The sequence below is a fragment of the Sinocyclocheilus grahami genome, unplaced genomic scaffold (genome assembly GCF_001515645.1).
Source record: "Sinocyclocheilus grahami isolate Dianchi unplaced genomic scaffold, SAMN03320097.WGS_v1.1 scaffold250.1, whole genome shotgun sequence".
NCBI classification, from domain to species: domain Eukaryota; kingdom Metazoa; phylum Chordata; class Actinopteri; order Cypriniformes; family Cyprinidae; genus Sinocyclocheilus; species Sinocyclocheilus grahami.
In genome coordinates, this window is record NW_015505429.1 from 1,205,742 (window position 1) to 1,221,721 (window position 15,980).

General features: G+C 37.7%; 1 protein-coding gene, 1 long non-coding RNA gene and 1 pseudogene across 5 annotated transcripts in view; 1 reads left to right on the top strand and 2 right to left on the bottom strand.

Moving 5' to 3' along the window:
• LOC107598356 (rod cGMP-specific 3',5'-cyclic phosphodiesterase subunit alpha-like) overlaps window positions 1–7,501 on the top strand; it is a 12,265-nt pseudogene extending 4,764 nt beyond the window's left edge.
• Window positions 460–3,005, bottom strand: LOC107598331 (uncharacterized). Its single transcript, XR_001610548.1, has 3 exons — window positions 2,933–3,005; window positions 1,233–1,256; window positions 460–944 (listed from the first exon to the last, which is right to left on the bottom strand). It is a non-coding gene; the product is annotated as an uncharacterized lncRNA (long non-coding RNA).
• Window positions 7,502–12,425: 4,924 nt separating the features above from the next.
• Window positions 12,426–15,980, bottom strand: part of LOC107598327 (peroxisome proliferator-activated receptor gamma coactivator 1-beta-like) — a 46,004-nt gene continuing 42,449 nt past the window's right edge. For all 4 annotated transcript variants that reach the window (XM_016289628.1, XM_016289625.1, XM_016289624.1 and 1 more), the window contains one exon: window positions 12,426–15,855. In XM_016289628.1, coding sequence (XP_016145114.1) covers window positions 15,764–15,855 — 92 coding nt within the window. In that variant the 3' untranslated portion in view covers window positions 12,426–15,763. The remainder of the gene's footprint in view (window positions 15,856–15,980) is intronic.

Consider the following 15,980-nt stretch of genomic DNA (forward strand, 5'->3'; position numbering starts at 1 on the left):
AAATAGAGACATAATTAGCGTAGCTGCAGCTCCAACCAAGCAAAATTGATTTGTTTAACCCAAACTAAAGAATAATAATGTGCATATTTGATCAGATATAACTGCAGTACAAGATTATGAGATGCATTATTTGAATGCTTGGCCAAAGAGATGTGTCTTTAATCTAGATTTAAACAGAGAGAGTGTGTCTGAACCCTGAATGTTATCAGGAAGCAAGTAATAATATTTTGTAACTGATACGGAACTTAATAGGTAGCCAGTGCAGAGACTGTAAAATTGGGGTAATATGATCATATTTTCTTGACCTGGTAAGGACTCTAGCCGCTGCATTTTGGACTACCTGTAGCTTGTTTATTGAAGATGCAGGACAACCACCTAGGAGTGCATTACAATAGTGCATTACAATGTGAACCTGAATGAAAATGTGAACCTAAGAATGTATCTCAACCTACAGTAAATGTGAACCTGAATGAAAGTGTGAGTCTCAACCTACAGTAAATGTGAACCTGTATGAGAAGTGTGAACCTAAACCTGAATCTCAACTTACAGTAATGAACCTGAATGTAAATCTAAATCTAAATCTGAACCGGAATCTAAATCTACATACATTAAATGTGAACCTGAACATGAATCTGAATCTCAACCTAATTGTGAATCTGAACGTAAAGTTGAATCTAATTGTAAACTTGAATGTAGATGTGAATCTAAACCTGAATCTCAGTACATGTAAAACTGAATGTAAATGCGAATCTGAATCTGAACCTGAATCCCAATCTACAGTAAATGTGAACCTGAATGAAAATGTGAACCTAAAAATGTATCTCAACCTACAGTAAATGTGAATCTAAACCTGAATCTGAACCTAAATCTCAACCTACAGTAAATGTGAACCTGAATGAAAATGTGAACCTAAAAATGTATCTCAACCTACAGTAAATGTGAACCTGTATGAGCAGTGTGAATCTAAACCTGAATCTCAACTTACAGTAATGGACCTGAATGTAAATGTGAATCTAAATCTAAATCTGAACCGGAATCTAAATCTACATTAAATGTGAACCTGAACATGAATCTGAATCTCAGCCTAATTGTGAATCTGTATGTAAAGGTGAATCTAAACCGGAATCTCAATCTACATTAAATGTGAACTTGAACACGAATCTGAACCTAATTGTAAACTTGAATGTAAATCTGAATCTGAACATCTGAACTTACCTGCAGTAATTCTGAACCTGAATGTAAATGTGAATCTAAACCTAAACATGAATCTGAATCTAAGCCTATAAGCCTATATGAATGTAAATGTGAATCTAAACCTGAATCTGTTTCAGTCACTCACTCAGCTCCTGGGCTGGTCATTGTTGAATACACACACGTATGACAAGATGAACAAGCTGGAAAATCGCAAGGACATCTTTCAGGACATGGTCATGTACCACGTCAAGTGCAGGAAAGATGAGATTCAGAATATCTTGGTGGGTTTCTCCAACTTGACATGGCTTAGTCCCTAGTGTGCACTAATTAAAATGAATTACACTACATTGGTAAAGCTGGTAATAGCAGGATATCCTATAGAATGAAGTATCTTGATCATGTGGAAAAGCAGTGCTGTCGTATATGACAGTATGATTGATTGCCTGATTAAAATGGGTTGTATGAACATAGAAAAAGAGTCATGGAATATTAGCCTTGTAAAATTTATTTTTTTATGTTCAGAACACACGTGAGGTGTATGACAAAGAACCTGATGAATGTGACGAGGATGAGCTGGAGGATAATCTGGTAAAACACAAAAAATTCATGCATAGTTTAAAGTCTAGTTGTTTTATAGCTGTGTGTGTGTTCAGCTGTGCTGTCTCTCTCTGCAGTACGAAACACTACCAGACTCAGAGGAATCAGAGATCTTTGAGTTTCACTTCTGTGACTTTGAGTTCAGTGAGTTTGACCTGGTGAAGTGTGGCATCAAGATGTACTATGAACTGGGTGTGGTAGACAAATTCCATATTCCACGTGAGGTGAGTGATAATGACAACTCCAATCCAGTTGGTATATTTTGACTATATACTGTATCTAACTAAAGAAAATTTTGAGAGGTTATGGTTGTTCTGGGATGATGTTTGCTTACTTTATAAGACAAAACAAGCCACATTAATGTTCCTGGGGCCAGATTCACAAAAAATGCAGAATACAAATAAAATTCTTCTTAATGCTATTTTCTTTCTATTTTCTAACTTAAAGTTACGAATATTTCCAAGCAACATTTCTTAAGACTGTTCTTTTCTTTTTGTTCTAAAGTCAAAACCTAAGAAGAATTTGAATACCTGAAAAAAAATCTTAAAACTCATTGTACAGTAATACTTACAATACATTGTAATAATTGAAACCTTTAACTTGTCTTAAATACCCAAAGGTAAAATGACAAGTCAAGTAAAATTTATAGCCGTTTTCACAATACTCTTTGTTTCAAAGCCGATTCAGATGGCCGATAATACAGTTTGAGCCAATACAAGGAATCAAGCAGTTGAGAAATGCTATATAGTATATATCGCCCTATGTATCGCGGATATAGTTGGACACACTTGGATATCCAATATTATATAAACAGTTGGACAACAATATAGTTACATTTTGCAATGAAATAAAAAAACTATACTATATACTGTATCTCCTCACGTGACTATACTATATAAATGTGGAAAGAGTTTCATACTCTGAAGTAACACTAGTGAGCGATAATATAAATAATTACATTTCTTCCTTAGGAAGATTTAGGTGAATCTGGCCCTGGTCTCTAGATGGCTTGGGTCCCTCCTTCAATTAATTTTTACCCATTTTATCATTTTCAAAACAAGATATAATTCATGTCTACAACACAAACAGAATATGCACCCAAGTTTCATTTTTCAAGTTATCATCAATGATTTATCTAAACCCGAATCTGAGCCTGAATCCCAATCTACAGTAAATGTGAACCTGAATGAAAATATGAACCTAAAAATGTATCTCAACCTACAGTAAATGTGAATCTAAACCTGAATCTGAACCTAAATCTCAACCTACAGTAAATGTGAACCTGAATGAAAATGTGAACCTAAAAATGTATCTCAACCTACAGTAAATGTGAACCTGTATGAGCAGTGTGAATCTAAACCTGAATCTCAACTTACAGTAATGGACCTGAATGTAAATGTGAATCTAAATCTAAATCTGAACCGGAATCTAAATCTACATTAAATGTGAACCTGAACATGAATCTGAATCTCAGCCTAATTGTGAATCTGTATGTAAAGGTGAATCTAAACCGGAATCTCAATCTACATTAAATGTGAACTTGAACACGAATCTGAACCTAATTGTAAACTTGAATGTAAATCTGAATCTGAACTTGAATCTCAACCTGCAGTAATTCTGAACCTGAATGTAAATGTGAATCTAAACCTAAACATGAATCTGAATCTAAGCCTATTTGTGTACATGAATGTAAATGTGAATCTAAACCTGAATCTGTTTCAGTCACTCACTCAGTTCCTGGGCTGGTCATTGTTGAATACACACACGTATGACAAGATGAACAAGCTGGAAAATCGCAAGGACATCTTTCAGGACATGGTCATGTACCACGTCAAGTGCAGGAAAGATGAGATTCAGAATATCTTGGTGGGTTTCTCCAACTTGACATGGCTTAGTCCCTAGTGTGCACTAATTAAAATGAATTACACTACATTGGTAAAGCTGGTAATAGCAGGATATCCTATAGAATGAAGTATCTTGATCATGTGGAAAAGCAGTGCTGTCGTATATGACAGTATGATTGATTGCCTGATTAAAATGGGTTGTATGAACATAGAAAAAGAGTCATGGAATATTAGCCTTGTAAAATTTATTTTTTTATGTTCAGAACACACGTGAGGTGTATGACAAAGAACCTGATGAATGTGACGAGGATGAGCTGGAGGATAATCTGGTAAAACACAAAAAATTCATGCATAGTTTAAAGTCTAGTTGTTTTATAGCTGTGTGTGTGTTCAGCTGTGCTGTCTCTCTCTGCAGTACGAAACACTACCAGACTCAGAGGAATCAGAGATCTTTGAGTTTCACTTCTGTGACTTTGAGTTCAGTGAGTTTGACCTGGTGAAGTGTGGCATCAAGATGTACTATGAACTGGGTGTGGTAGACAAATTCCATATTCCACGTGAGGTGAGTGATAATGACAACTCCAATCCAGTTGGTATATTTTGACTATATACTGTATCTAACTAAAGAAAATTTAAGAGGTTATGGTTGTTCTGGGATGATGTTTGCTTACTTTATAAGACAAAACAAGCCACATTAATGTTCCTGGGGCCAGATTCACAAAAAATGCAAAATACAAATAAAATTCTTCTTAATGCTATTTTCTTTCTATTTTCTAACTTAAAGTTAAGAATATTTCCAAGCAACATCTCTTAAGACTGTTCTTTTCTTTTTGTTCTAAAGTCAAAACCTAAGAAGAATTTGAATACCTGAAAAAAAATCTTAAAACTCATTGTACAGTAATACTTACAATACATTGTAATAATTGAAACCTTTAACTTGTTTTAAATACCCAAAGGTAAAATGACAAGTCAAGTAAAATTTATAGCCGTTTTCACAATACGCTTTGTTTCAAAGCAGATTCAGATGGCCGATAATACAGTTTGAGCCAATACAAGGAATCAAGCAGTTGAGAAATGCTATATAGTATATATATCGCCCTATGTATCGCGGATATAGTTGGACACACTTGGATATCCAATATTATATAAACAGTTGGACAACAATATAGTTACATTTTGCAATGAAATAAAAAAACTATACTATATACTGTATCTCCTCACGTGACTATACTATATAAATGTGGAAAGAGTTTCATACTCTGAAGTAACACTAGTGAGCGATAATATAAATAATTACATTTCTTCCTTAGGAAGATTTAGGTGAATCTGGCCCTGGTCTCTAGATGGCTTGGGTCCCTCCTTCAATAAATTTTTACCCATTTTATCATTTTCAAAACAAGATATAATTCATGTCTACAACACAAACGGGATATGCACCCAAGTTTCATTTTTCAAGTTATCATCAATGATTTATGTACATTCGTCCTACCAAGCATCACTAAATACTGCTGCTAAAATTCATCTAAAAATGCACTGTTTCAGTGCACTCTCTTTAAGATATTTTATTGCACACTGTACAGACAACGTAAATACAATATTTGCTATGCCTTGTAAGACTTAGCTGAAATTGATTTCTCTCTAGACCCTGGCGCGCTTTGTGTACTCGGTCAGTAAAGGTTACAGGAGGATCACCTACCACAACTGGAGGCATGGCTTCAATTTGGGTCAGACCATGTTTACACTGCTCGTGGTAAGAGAAAAACCACTCGGAATGACATTTCAAACATTTCATTTCTAGACGCTTGTTAAGGGGGCCTAAAAATCTCATCTCAGCCCCTCTCCAAATCTGCTCTCACTTCAGAGACAACAACTCATCTTGCTCAGCAAAAGCTAGTGAAGCCCTAGCTATGAATACATTTACTGTTCTCACCCTGCAAACAAAAAAACTAAATAAACAAACCAGCTATGCTAGCCTTGCAACAGAGCATTTGATCAATTTGCCCCTCTCTTTAGTGGGTGCTAGAGTCGTGGACATTTTTTAGGGAATATGTTTAATGATACAGCCCATCTCCAACACGCATTCTCTGAAATGGCAGACGGCCCCGTCTAATTAATCAGTCGAGTGTAAACCTGCTCCTGGTTAAGTCATGTGTAATCACTGCGAGCTGGCTGTACGTCAGGAAGGATGGAGTGTTGGAGGGCTGGAAGAAACGCAAGCCAGGCTGCTAATGAGCCTTTCTCAGCACTACTCCCATGCTTCACTGAGCCTAATGAGCCCTCACTAGTCAGCCTCTTGCTCTACAAGAGTAGGGGGTGTGTCTTAACGTGGCTCCGCCTTGAAGCCTATTAAACCTGCTCTTTTGTGTCTCAGACAGGTGACCTGAAGTGCTATTATACGGACCTGGAGACGATGGCGATGGTGACCGCTGGGCTCTGTCATGATATTGACCACCGCGGCATTAACAACCTCTACCAGATGAAGTATGCACTCATTAAAGTCAATGTCCCACTGCTCTTACTAAAGAAAAATGTGTATGTATTACAATATTCAGAAATATAGTGTGGAGACATTCTCATTTTTATATCACCGACATCCACTACCAGGGGTATCATGCACCAGTGGGTGCACCAAAAAACACATTCTTCTAAATCAATGTAACTTAGTAGTACTTTATTTAGATGTCAGACCAGTTTTGTGGCAGCATTTTTGTTTAGCGTGCAAACAGATGGGTTCAAAACCTGACCTGATATGCATTAACCGAGGAAAATTGCAACTTGACAGCTACTGGGCAACATTTTCACAGTATGCAAAGACATTTTGAAAAACATTTATTTTGTGCTCCACTGAGAAAAAAAGTGACATGCATTGAAATGAAACGAGAAGGGGTAGAGAATGGCATACAGTGGGGCAAAAAAGTATTTAGTCAGCCACCAATTGTGCAAGTTCTCCCACTTAAAAAGATGAGAGAGGCCTGTAATTTTCATCATAGGTATACCTCAACTATGAGAGACAAAATGAGAAAAAAAATCCAGAAAATCACATTGTAGGATTTTTAAAGAATTAATTGGTAAATTCCTCGGTAAAATAAGTATTTGGTCACCTACAAACAAGCAAGATTTCTGGCCCTCACAGACCTGTAACTTCTTCTTTAAGAGACTCCTCTGTCCTCCACTTTTTTTCCCCACTGTAAGTTATCATGCCTACAATAATCATGTAATTCAGTGGTCAAAGATGCATTTTTATTTGCATTCAAAATACACTCTAATCAAAGATCTAAGGAGCCAACGTTTACATATGAATTATTAAAATCGTTAAATTTATGCAAACTGCATTGCACATTGCATCATGCCTATTTGTGTTCATTTTTACTGAAAGTCTGTGACCCTTCTAGGTTTTAAGATTCCATTTCTGTGATGTCTTTGCCAGGTCTGGGAATCCACGGGCAAAGCTGCATGGTTCCTCCATTCTTGAGAGGCACCATCTAGAGTTTGGAAAAACTCTGCTTAGAGATGAGGTAATGCTGAATCGTGGAAGTAGATCCAAGAACAATGATAGAGCCAAATTTTATAGTTGCAAATGGGACATGTGCCAGGTCTGTCTCAGTGGGAATCGTTATGTAGCGATTTCTGCTTGGTTTAAGTCATTAATGGTCTCTAATGCACAGTTAATATATTTGAAATCTAGTTACACGTAAAATCCATATTCGCATCTCTCCAAATGCATCTATAAAGAGCATAAATCTAAGTTTATTACTGACTGTGTCGTGTAGGTGGCGCTGTCCGTTGTTGCAGAATTCTGGGAGCAGGGTGACCTGGAGAGGACAGTGCTGAAGCAGCAGCCTATTGTGAGAAAGTGCCTGGAATGAAGGGGGCTGAGAGAAAGGGAATAAGAATGAAAAGTTCCCATGGGTCATGTCGTGATGTACTGCCTATTATGCGGTGCAGTGAATCAGAAAGAGCGGTCACAATGGCCCAGTCTACCAGACCGCTCCCAAACTCCCCATGCATTTTCCTTAGCTGTGATTGGAAATGCAAGAATATAATGTCAACTTTTGAAAGTGTCTTCGAACTTTCTACTTTAGTTGCATGGCCCTTCATGTGTTACCGTATATCATTTAGCTTTAAATATTCACAGTATTAAACAGCCATGTAAATGTAATATAAATGAATGTGTGACCCATGCTTCAAAGAATGGAATATATTTTAGTTTGCTCTTTGCTTTTCATAACAATAATCCCATTCAAGTCTATATGTGACCATGGACCACAAAACCAGTCTTAAGTGTCAATTTTTCAAAATATATAAGCTTTCCATTGATGTATGGTTTGTTATGATAGGACAATATTTGGTCGAGATACAACTATTTGAAAATCTTAAATCTGAGGGTGCAAAAAAATGAAAATATGGAGAAAATCGCCTTTAAAGTTGTCCAAATTAAGTTCTTAGCAATGCATATTACTAATCAAAAATTACGTTTTGATATATTTACGGTAGGAAATTTACAAAATATCTTCATGGAACATGATCTTTACTTAATATCCTAATGATTTTTGGCATAAAAGAAAAATCGATAATTTTGACCCATACAATGTATTGTTGGCTATTGCTACAAATATACCCCGGAGACTTAAGACTGGTTTTGTGCTCCAGGGTCACATATGTTAGGTTAAAAGTAATCCAAAAGTAGCCAGAATACATTACTTAAAATATTACAAATGTAATCTATAATGAATGTTATTTGTAATCAGTAGCAGACTACAATTTGTAAGCAATCAGCTGGGAATCGGTAGGTTGTGGTTTCAGTTAAGAACATGCTGCTTCCTTTCCAGCCCATGATGGACCGGAACAAAGCGGACGAACTTCCCAAACTGCAGTGTGGTTTTATTGATTTCGTCTGTTCTTTCGTTTACAAGGTGAGGTCCTCCATTTCGATTAGTAAACAAAACGACATATGGGACTTCATTGATCTACACTTCTAAATGTTCACAGGATCCAGACGAGAGTCCATCAGGAAGCAGACACATAATCATCAGCATAAATGCACAATGCTGGTCTTGATCAGATGTCTGTATACTTGAGTTTTAGTGTGAACGTTACAGTGCAGGCCTGCTGGAAGTAGAGAATGTGAAGTGGAGAGGGCTGGAGGTAACATGGATTCACATAGGATTCTATTTTCTACCAATTCAAATTATTCATACATTTCAAAACGTGATTTTGTGAATGTTACTTAAGAATGTCATTTTGTTGGAACTAAAAGATGTGTGCATTGTGCCATTTTACACCCACTTTATGTAAAAGAGCAACGTAAACATTTGAACAAATCATCTGTCTTCCACATTTTAGGGTGAACTATTGCTTTAAGAGACTGTGAGACACCATTTCAGTCACTATCTACCTTGATTAGCAGCTGAGGTGACACCATCTGCCCCCTCTTTAGCCTCTTCCAGCTTGGCTACCTTGGCCTCATGAATTTCCTTCAGAGCGTTCCACTCCTTCCTGTTGTTCAGCAGACGCTCTAGCATGGGTGTGATCTCTACGTGGAAGCGAGAGAACTCCTGCAAGAGGGATTGGGCGTGAGTAAAGTGGGAGTATTGTGGGCATAATGAGTAAATAAAGATCTTCTAAGACATGCTAGATGTTGTATTTTTGCATTTTGATTTGAAAGATTAATGCAGCTCAGAGGTGGCATGAATGCATTTACATTGAAATTACAACTGCATAAATAATGCTATGAGATTAATGTTTTAAAAATAACATTTTGATTATCAAAATATCAAATGATACTTTAAATATGAAGCTAAAACCACCAGCAAGTGGCAGCAAATCCCGGTCTAACTGATTGAATTACTGAATCGTTTATTCGAACGATTTGATAACAATGGCTGAATCAAAGCAAGTGGCGCTTTGGGTTTGTTTGGTACTATTTTCCTTGGCATTCTAACTGCAGTCTATTAGGCTACATCAAACAGACGTGTTTTTGTTTGATTTGTGCAAAAAGCTGCAGACAAAACATATTGCAGAATCATAAAAGTCCACGTCTACTGAGAAGGACAAGATTCTCGGGAATAATATTTAAACGTAGTTCACCCAAAAATGAAAATGAGCTGCAAATTTACTCACCCTCGGGCCATCTAAGTTTGTTCATGAGAACAGATTTGGAGAAATGTAACATTACATCACTTACTCACCCATGGATCCTCTGCAGTGAATGGGTGCCGTCAGAATAAGAGTTCAAACAGCTGATAAAAACATCACAATAATCCACACCACTCCAGTCTATAAATTAACATATGGTGAAGCTTTTCACTTCACAAGATGCGGAGTTGAAAAGCAAGTGATGTAATGCTAAATTTCTCCAAATCTGTTGAAGCAGCAAACTCATCTACATCTTGAATGGCCTGAGGGTGAGGACATTTTCAGCAAAATGCAAACATTTTTTTATTTAACTGTTCCTTTAATCTTTAAGGTATGTTTTTGGCACAAATTTACTGTTTGACTTCATATGGACTACTTTTGTCCGTATTTGTCCTTTTGCTTTGAATGTATGGAAACAAGCAGCGTGAGCATTCTTTAAAATTTCACCTTTTGTATTTCACAGTTTTGGAATGATTTCTGTAAACAATTTTGGAATGAATAAATATATATGTATGTATTTTAAATGTATGAACCATTCGATTAAGAATGCACATTACAAACAATTGACATGTCATTTATTTTATTTTCCATATCCAAATTCTCTTTCCTTACAGGAAACGCGGTCCCGGCCCCATCTCAGTCCAAGACCCGTGTCATTTCCTAGACGTCAAACTGCACAAAAACAGACATTGAGAACGTATGTCAATGCACACATAATTTGGATCGCTTTTATTATTTCTCTCCACAGGATGTCCTGTTACAATTATTTGCACTAGTCTTAAATTTATAGGTAAAGCAAACCTTTTAGTGTGAGTAACAGATTATTGCAATGTCTCAGTGGTGACACCAGGTTTTGTAAAGTTATACTTTAGTGACAATGGCTGAAAATGTACATGAGAGTATAGTGTGAATACATTTGGAAAGTCCATGTTACTTTTTTCATTATTTATATGTAGAAATGTATAAATAAATATAAAATTAGAAATTTTTGAGCCTAGCCTTGTTATTGTTTTTAAGCTTGTGTAACCGTGTTGCTGTGCAAAATAAGACTTCTGCCCCTAGCACTAGTGCTAACTGTCCCACTGGGACATACATAACAGCATTGGATAACACATTGTTGGCCTAATCGACTGGGAAGGATGAGAGCTGATTGGCAGGACAGCAAAAAGAGGCGGGCTCAATGCTAGCATTTACGTCATGTCACAGATGCAGTCACTGCACGTCAATGGCTATGATGTCACGTTTTCTGCTACATTTACCTCACTCTTACAGCAAAGAGGTGGAGTCGAGAAAATCTGCAACCACTGCAGAAGCCAAAATTAGCTCTGACGTGACAGCAAGTACACAGACCTGTTCAGATAGATGTGCATCCCCCTCTCACACACACACACACACACACACACACACAGTGCCGTAGGGAATGATTATACTGACATCTGAATCACAAACCAGCGGAGCAGCAAATTGCCACCAGCTCTCCGAATGGCTGCGTTAACAGTGCTCTCATTCAGCATGTTCTGCTACATACCCTCAGTGAAAGGAACCGCCACAATTAGCTTCACCATCTAAAACTGAAGGCACTCTGCATGGATACAACACAGAATGCCATTTGCCACTGGCTGGCATTTCAATGCTGCAACCAATCAGACGGTTTCCAGCTGAGCCATTCTGTTTATGCAATGCCTAATGTCATTTGGAGCATGTGAAAAAAAGTGACGGCCTAAAGCAAGTGCTGCTGGGTTTTTCAAAATCCTCTTTCTCAAGTTGCTATTCAGCACTTGCTCAAAGAATAGCATTGAATTCTGCAGAAGGTGTTATTGCAGTTCACTGCAGCATTTATTTGGCATAAATAACATAGTAATGTAGTGCATGAATGAATCACAAAGTTGAATGTTGTTCATTATGGATTTTATTTTTTGGAGGCAAAACAATGAATATATGTACTTTTTATTTTACAGTATATGAGGATCAGTTTCTACAGTTTAATAATGTAAACAATCTCGGAAGAGAAATGTGTTCAGTTTAAAAGGAAGCCATCATCTTCTTTCTTTTTTTTTTTTTTTTTTACTATTTACATGAATTAAAATATAATTTATGACATCAAATAATTTCCACTATATAGATTTGAGCTAGGAAACTAGATTTTAACAATTTAAAAATACTGAAATGCATTTGTCTCCACATTCTCAAGATGTATGAAAATCACACAATACAGAGAAATACAAATTGAAAATAAAACCAACACCATTTCAAGACATCCAAGCTAAGTGGCATATAAATAAAAAAAACTCACGACATATGTAAAAATATAAAATCTTACTAGCAGTATTTACCAAAAACTATGTTTAAAAAAAGGAAAATCATAACGAACTTGATAGTCATTAGATGTAAATAGTCAAAAAAAAAAAAAAATGAGACGATGAAGAAAACAATGTATGCCCTTTGACTCCGATTTAGTTTCCACAAAAGACAAGGTCTTGAAGCAGCAAAACAATGGGACATGGTACCGTAATGACACAAACGCTAGATCCACTTCTTGATAAAAATGATACAAGGTTTAGCACACAAACTCTCCTCTAATATATTCACTGCTGATTCAAGAGGAAAATTCCCTCCAATCTTGCAAGAGCATGTACTTTGTGAACAACAAATCGCAGGGCCATAGATGTAGTGAATTAAAAGTGACATTTTGTATGAACTAAGAAAACAAGAGGAAGAAATCACATGCGCACGCACACACACACACACAGGGCCAAGCCAAACGATCGTGTCATTCTTGAAATGGATTTGATGTGATACCTCACTTCTCCTGTATCCAAACATCAAATGTACTTTTTGGTCAACTTGTCTAGCGATTGCTAAAATGAGGGCTGGAAAAAATGTATTGCATTGAAGAAGGTTCCCTTTGGATTTTTTTTTTTCTTTTCTTTTTTTTAACCTTTTTTATTATTTTTCATTTGGATCTGTACATTCTAGATTGACAGTGTTGAAATGTATTGACGTGTTCTGAAACACTGAATAAAATGGTCTATAACAAATTATATCATCTATATATTTATCTACACAAACACACAAATATATATGTATATATATAATCAGATATATGTATATACCTTTTATAATATGGCTGTATTGAAAAAGTGTACTTACGTCAGTAAAGAAAACACATTGGATTGTAAAGGAGATCAGACATTACTGATAGCTTTGTTTTCCTCGAAGGTTTAAGGCTCTCCCTGTGAGATTGGGCTGTCTGTGTATATTCCTAATAAAAAAAGTCCCTCTCAGCCAGCGATTCTTAAATGTCGACCTTCTTTTCGAACCATCTGAGCTGTCTGCAACGTACAGTACAGGATCGGACTACCCTTAAAACAACCAATCTCTTCAATAAACCCTTCCGTTATGAGGAAGGCTTTCTTAGCCGTATTGCATCTCAATTGCATAAAAAAGAAAAACATATTAAAGTCATTAAAAAGAACCATTTCTAAAGGGACACTCTATACAACTGTGTTATTTGACTTATGAAGCCATATCAATGAAAATTCCCTTCTGGATCTCCCTGTATTGCTTAACGCTGTTTCATTGTGTTCACCAGCAACCAATCAGAGCCACACGTTACCACATCGCTGTACAGCACATAACCATACATCTCATGTTTACACAAGACACAGTGCTATATACACATTTTATACTTCTCCATATATATATATATATATAATCATGTAAACCAGCACATCTCTCGCGTATTTAGTAGTATACATACTAAGCACAAACACTCATTCAGTTTAAGATCTTGTAGGGCGAATTGGTCAAAAGCGGCTGTAATATTCAGAGGCCGTGTCCACGTAACAGCTCGGTACCGTAAAAGGGAAAGCCGAAAGGCACGTCCTGATAGGGTACTTAAACACTGAATAAGGCGTTCTGTACTTAGCGTGCGCTCTAGTAAAAGTCGAAAGAGAATTCAGGCATGTAAACATTCAGGTTTGGGGTGTGTTTCTGGATAGAGGGGGGTAAAGAGAGGCCGCCGGCGCTCCCATACATGCGCACACACTCGCTCACAACTGCACTAGATCCACAGGCCGAAGGTTGGAGGAGACCCCCACAGAACAAAAGCAACGGGTCCCGGCATATAAGGGACGGACCCATCCCTAGACCCCGTAAAAGACACGGACGACACGCAGTTATACACTGGTACACGTTTAGACTTCAAAAAACACACACGAAGGACAAAGAGAGAAGTAGCCACAAGGTAAGAGCTAGAAAAAACCCGCAGATCTTCCCCTGTCGGAAAGGAGAGAGTAAAAAAAGAGCGTTCGAGCTTCTAGAGAGAAAGAGTGTATGAGAGAGTGACATGTAAACAAAGCAGAGATACGACCGTATCTCTTAATGAGATTGAGCTCTGGAAAGATCTTCCTCCTAGTTTACCGCCACATTTCTCTCAGCAGCGCTCCAATGCGTCAACCGCCTGGATGTCTGGCGGGGCTCTGCTACTGGGAGAGTCGAACCGCTCCACTGTACTGTCGAATCGAGACCGATTGGATGGGCGCTACAATCGCATTTGGGATGGATACATTCTAGAAATACGTTTCCCTCAGATTGGGATTCTAATCCAGTCGCGTTCTGACAAGTAAAACGGTAACAGAAACTGGCGAGGTAAAGATGAAGTGTGTATTTCTGTGCCAAACACAATGTCTGTTTTCAAACAGGTTTCCAATTGACCCTTCGCACATTACTGTTGCTATGTCCGACAAGCCATGCCGCTCATCATGTTCTCACGCAGAGAAAAATACATCACGGCAGAGACATAGCAGGTTACCTACTCAGCTGTAAAATTAGGTCATTTTTAAGAAAGTCAAACAATAAATACCATTTTGTTGCGCTTTAACGCGTCGTGACCGATCGCTGTAGCGCCTCAGTTCAAGTGGCACGTGAGCCGATCATCTCTTCTTCTTTACTAGTTATAGCATGAAATAAACATGACTGAACATCGGAAGGTATCTTGCATCAACCGTGGAAAGATGTCAATACACACCATTTTTCAAGTTCAAGTCCACCAACGTTAATCTACTCTGGTTTGCTTCGGACAAAAATTACATTATGATTGGTCAGATCGGCTGTCAATCAAACTCCCTGCAAAGGGTCAATTGGTCAGCCAAAGACAAAGCCCCGCCCCTAAACTCAAGTCATTGGCTGTGTCAGGCTGCTCAAACAAACAGATCAATGTTTTGATACATCTGTGTTTACTTTAACAGTTTTTAGCTTGGATAGGAGTATTTTAACATAAAAAAATGACACACTTCAGCTTTAAGGTAGTACAGTCGAGTTTGGACTCGTTTGTGTCTGACAGCCAGCAGCAGAAGCCCCTTCCACACCAGAGGAGGGCAAAGGCCAGACCAAAGAAGCACTACCTTGTTTGAGTGCATAGATGAAATCAAGGAAGCACTAAAATTACAAAAATACTACTTTTTTCTCGATTTGTAAACTCTACCTTGTAGGATTTTTTTGTTTGTCATTTTTTTAAATCCACTTTTAATCCATCGTAACACAAACACACACACACACACACAGAGTTGAACATCCACAAAATTTCGCTAATACAAAGCTTGTTTATATATTTCTACGACAAAATGGTGAAAGCACCTTGCAGGTCTATGAAGAGTGACAAGGGGTTACAAAAAAAAAGAAGAAAAAAGCACACGCACGTCACAACAACTGATGGAAAAGAGTGCGGTTTGCTATGAAGCCCGAGCCGCTCGCAACGTCACGAATGGCATCAAACACACACGAGAAGCAGCACTTGTGTCCGGTGTCTCAGAGCTGATTCTGTTCCTTTGTAATCCTCCCGCCCCATTGTCCTCCGATCCTCAGTTAGAAGTGATAAGGTCTATTTTTTTATTCCAATGTTCAAAATGTAAACATGAAGAAGTGCCTTGTTTGAGGTGCTGAGGCGAGTCTCGGACGGGGCGTGACGCTGGAGACGCGTGGTAAGGCGCGTGTCAGCGATGCAGGCTCCTCTGGGCCTCTTTCAGCAGAGCGTCAAAGTCCAGTGCATCATACTTGCTCTTGACCGGACCGGGACCCGCCTCATCTGAACGGCAAAACACTCACAGTTAGTTTGTTACACTAGGGCCATCTGCTAAAAGCAATTTATTAGTGCTGTCAAATGATTAATCACGATTAATCGCATCCAAAATAAAAGTTTTTATTTACATA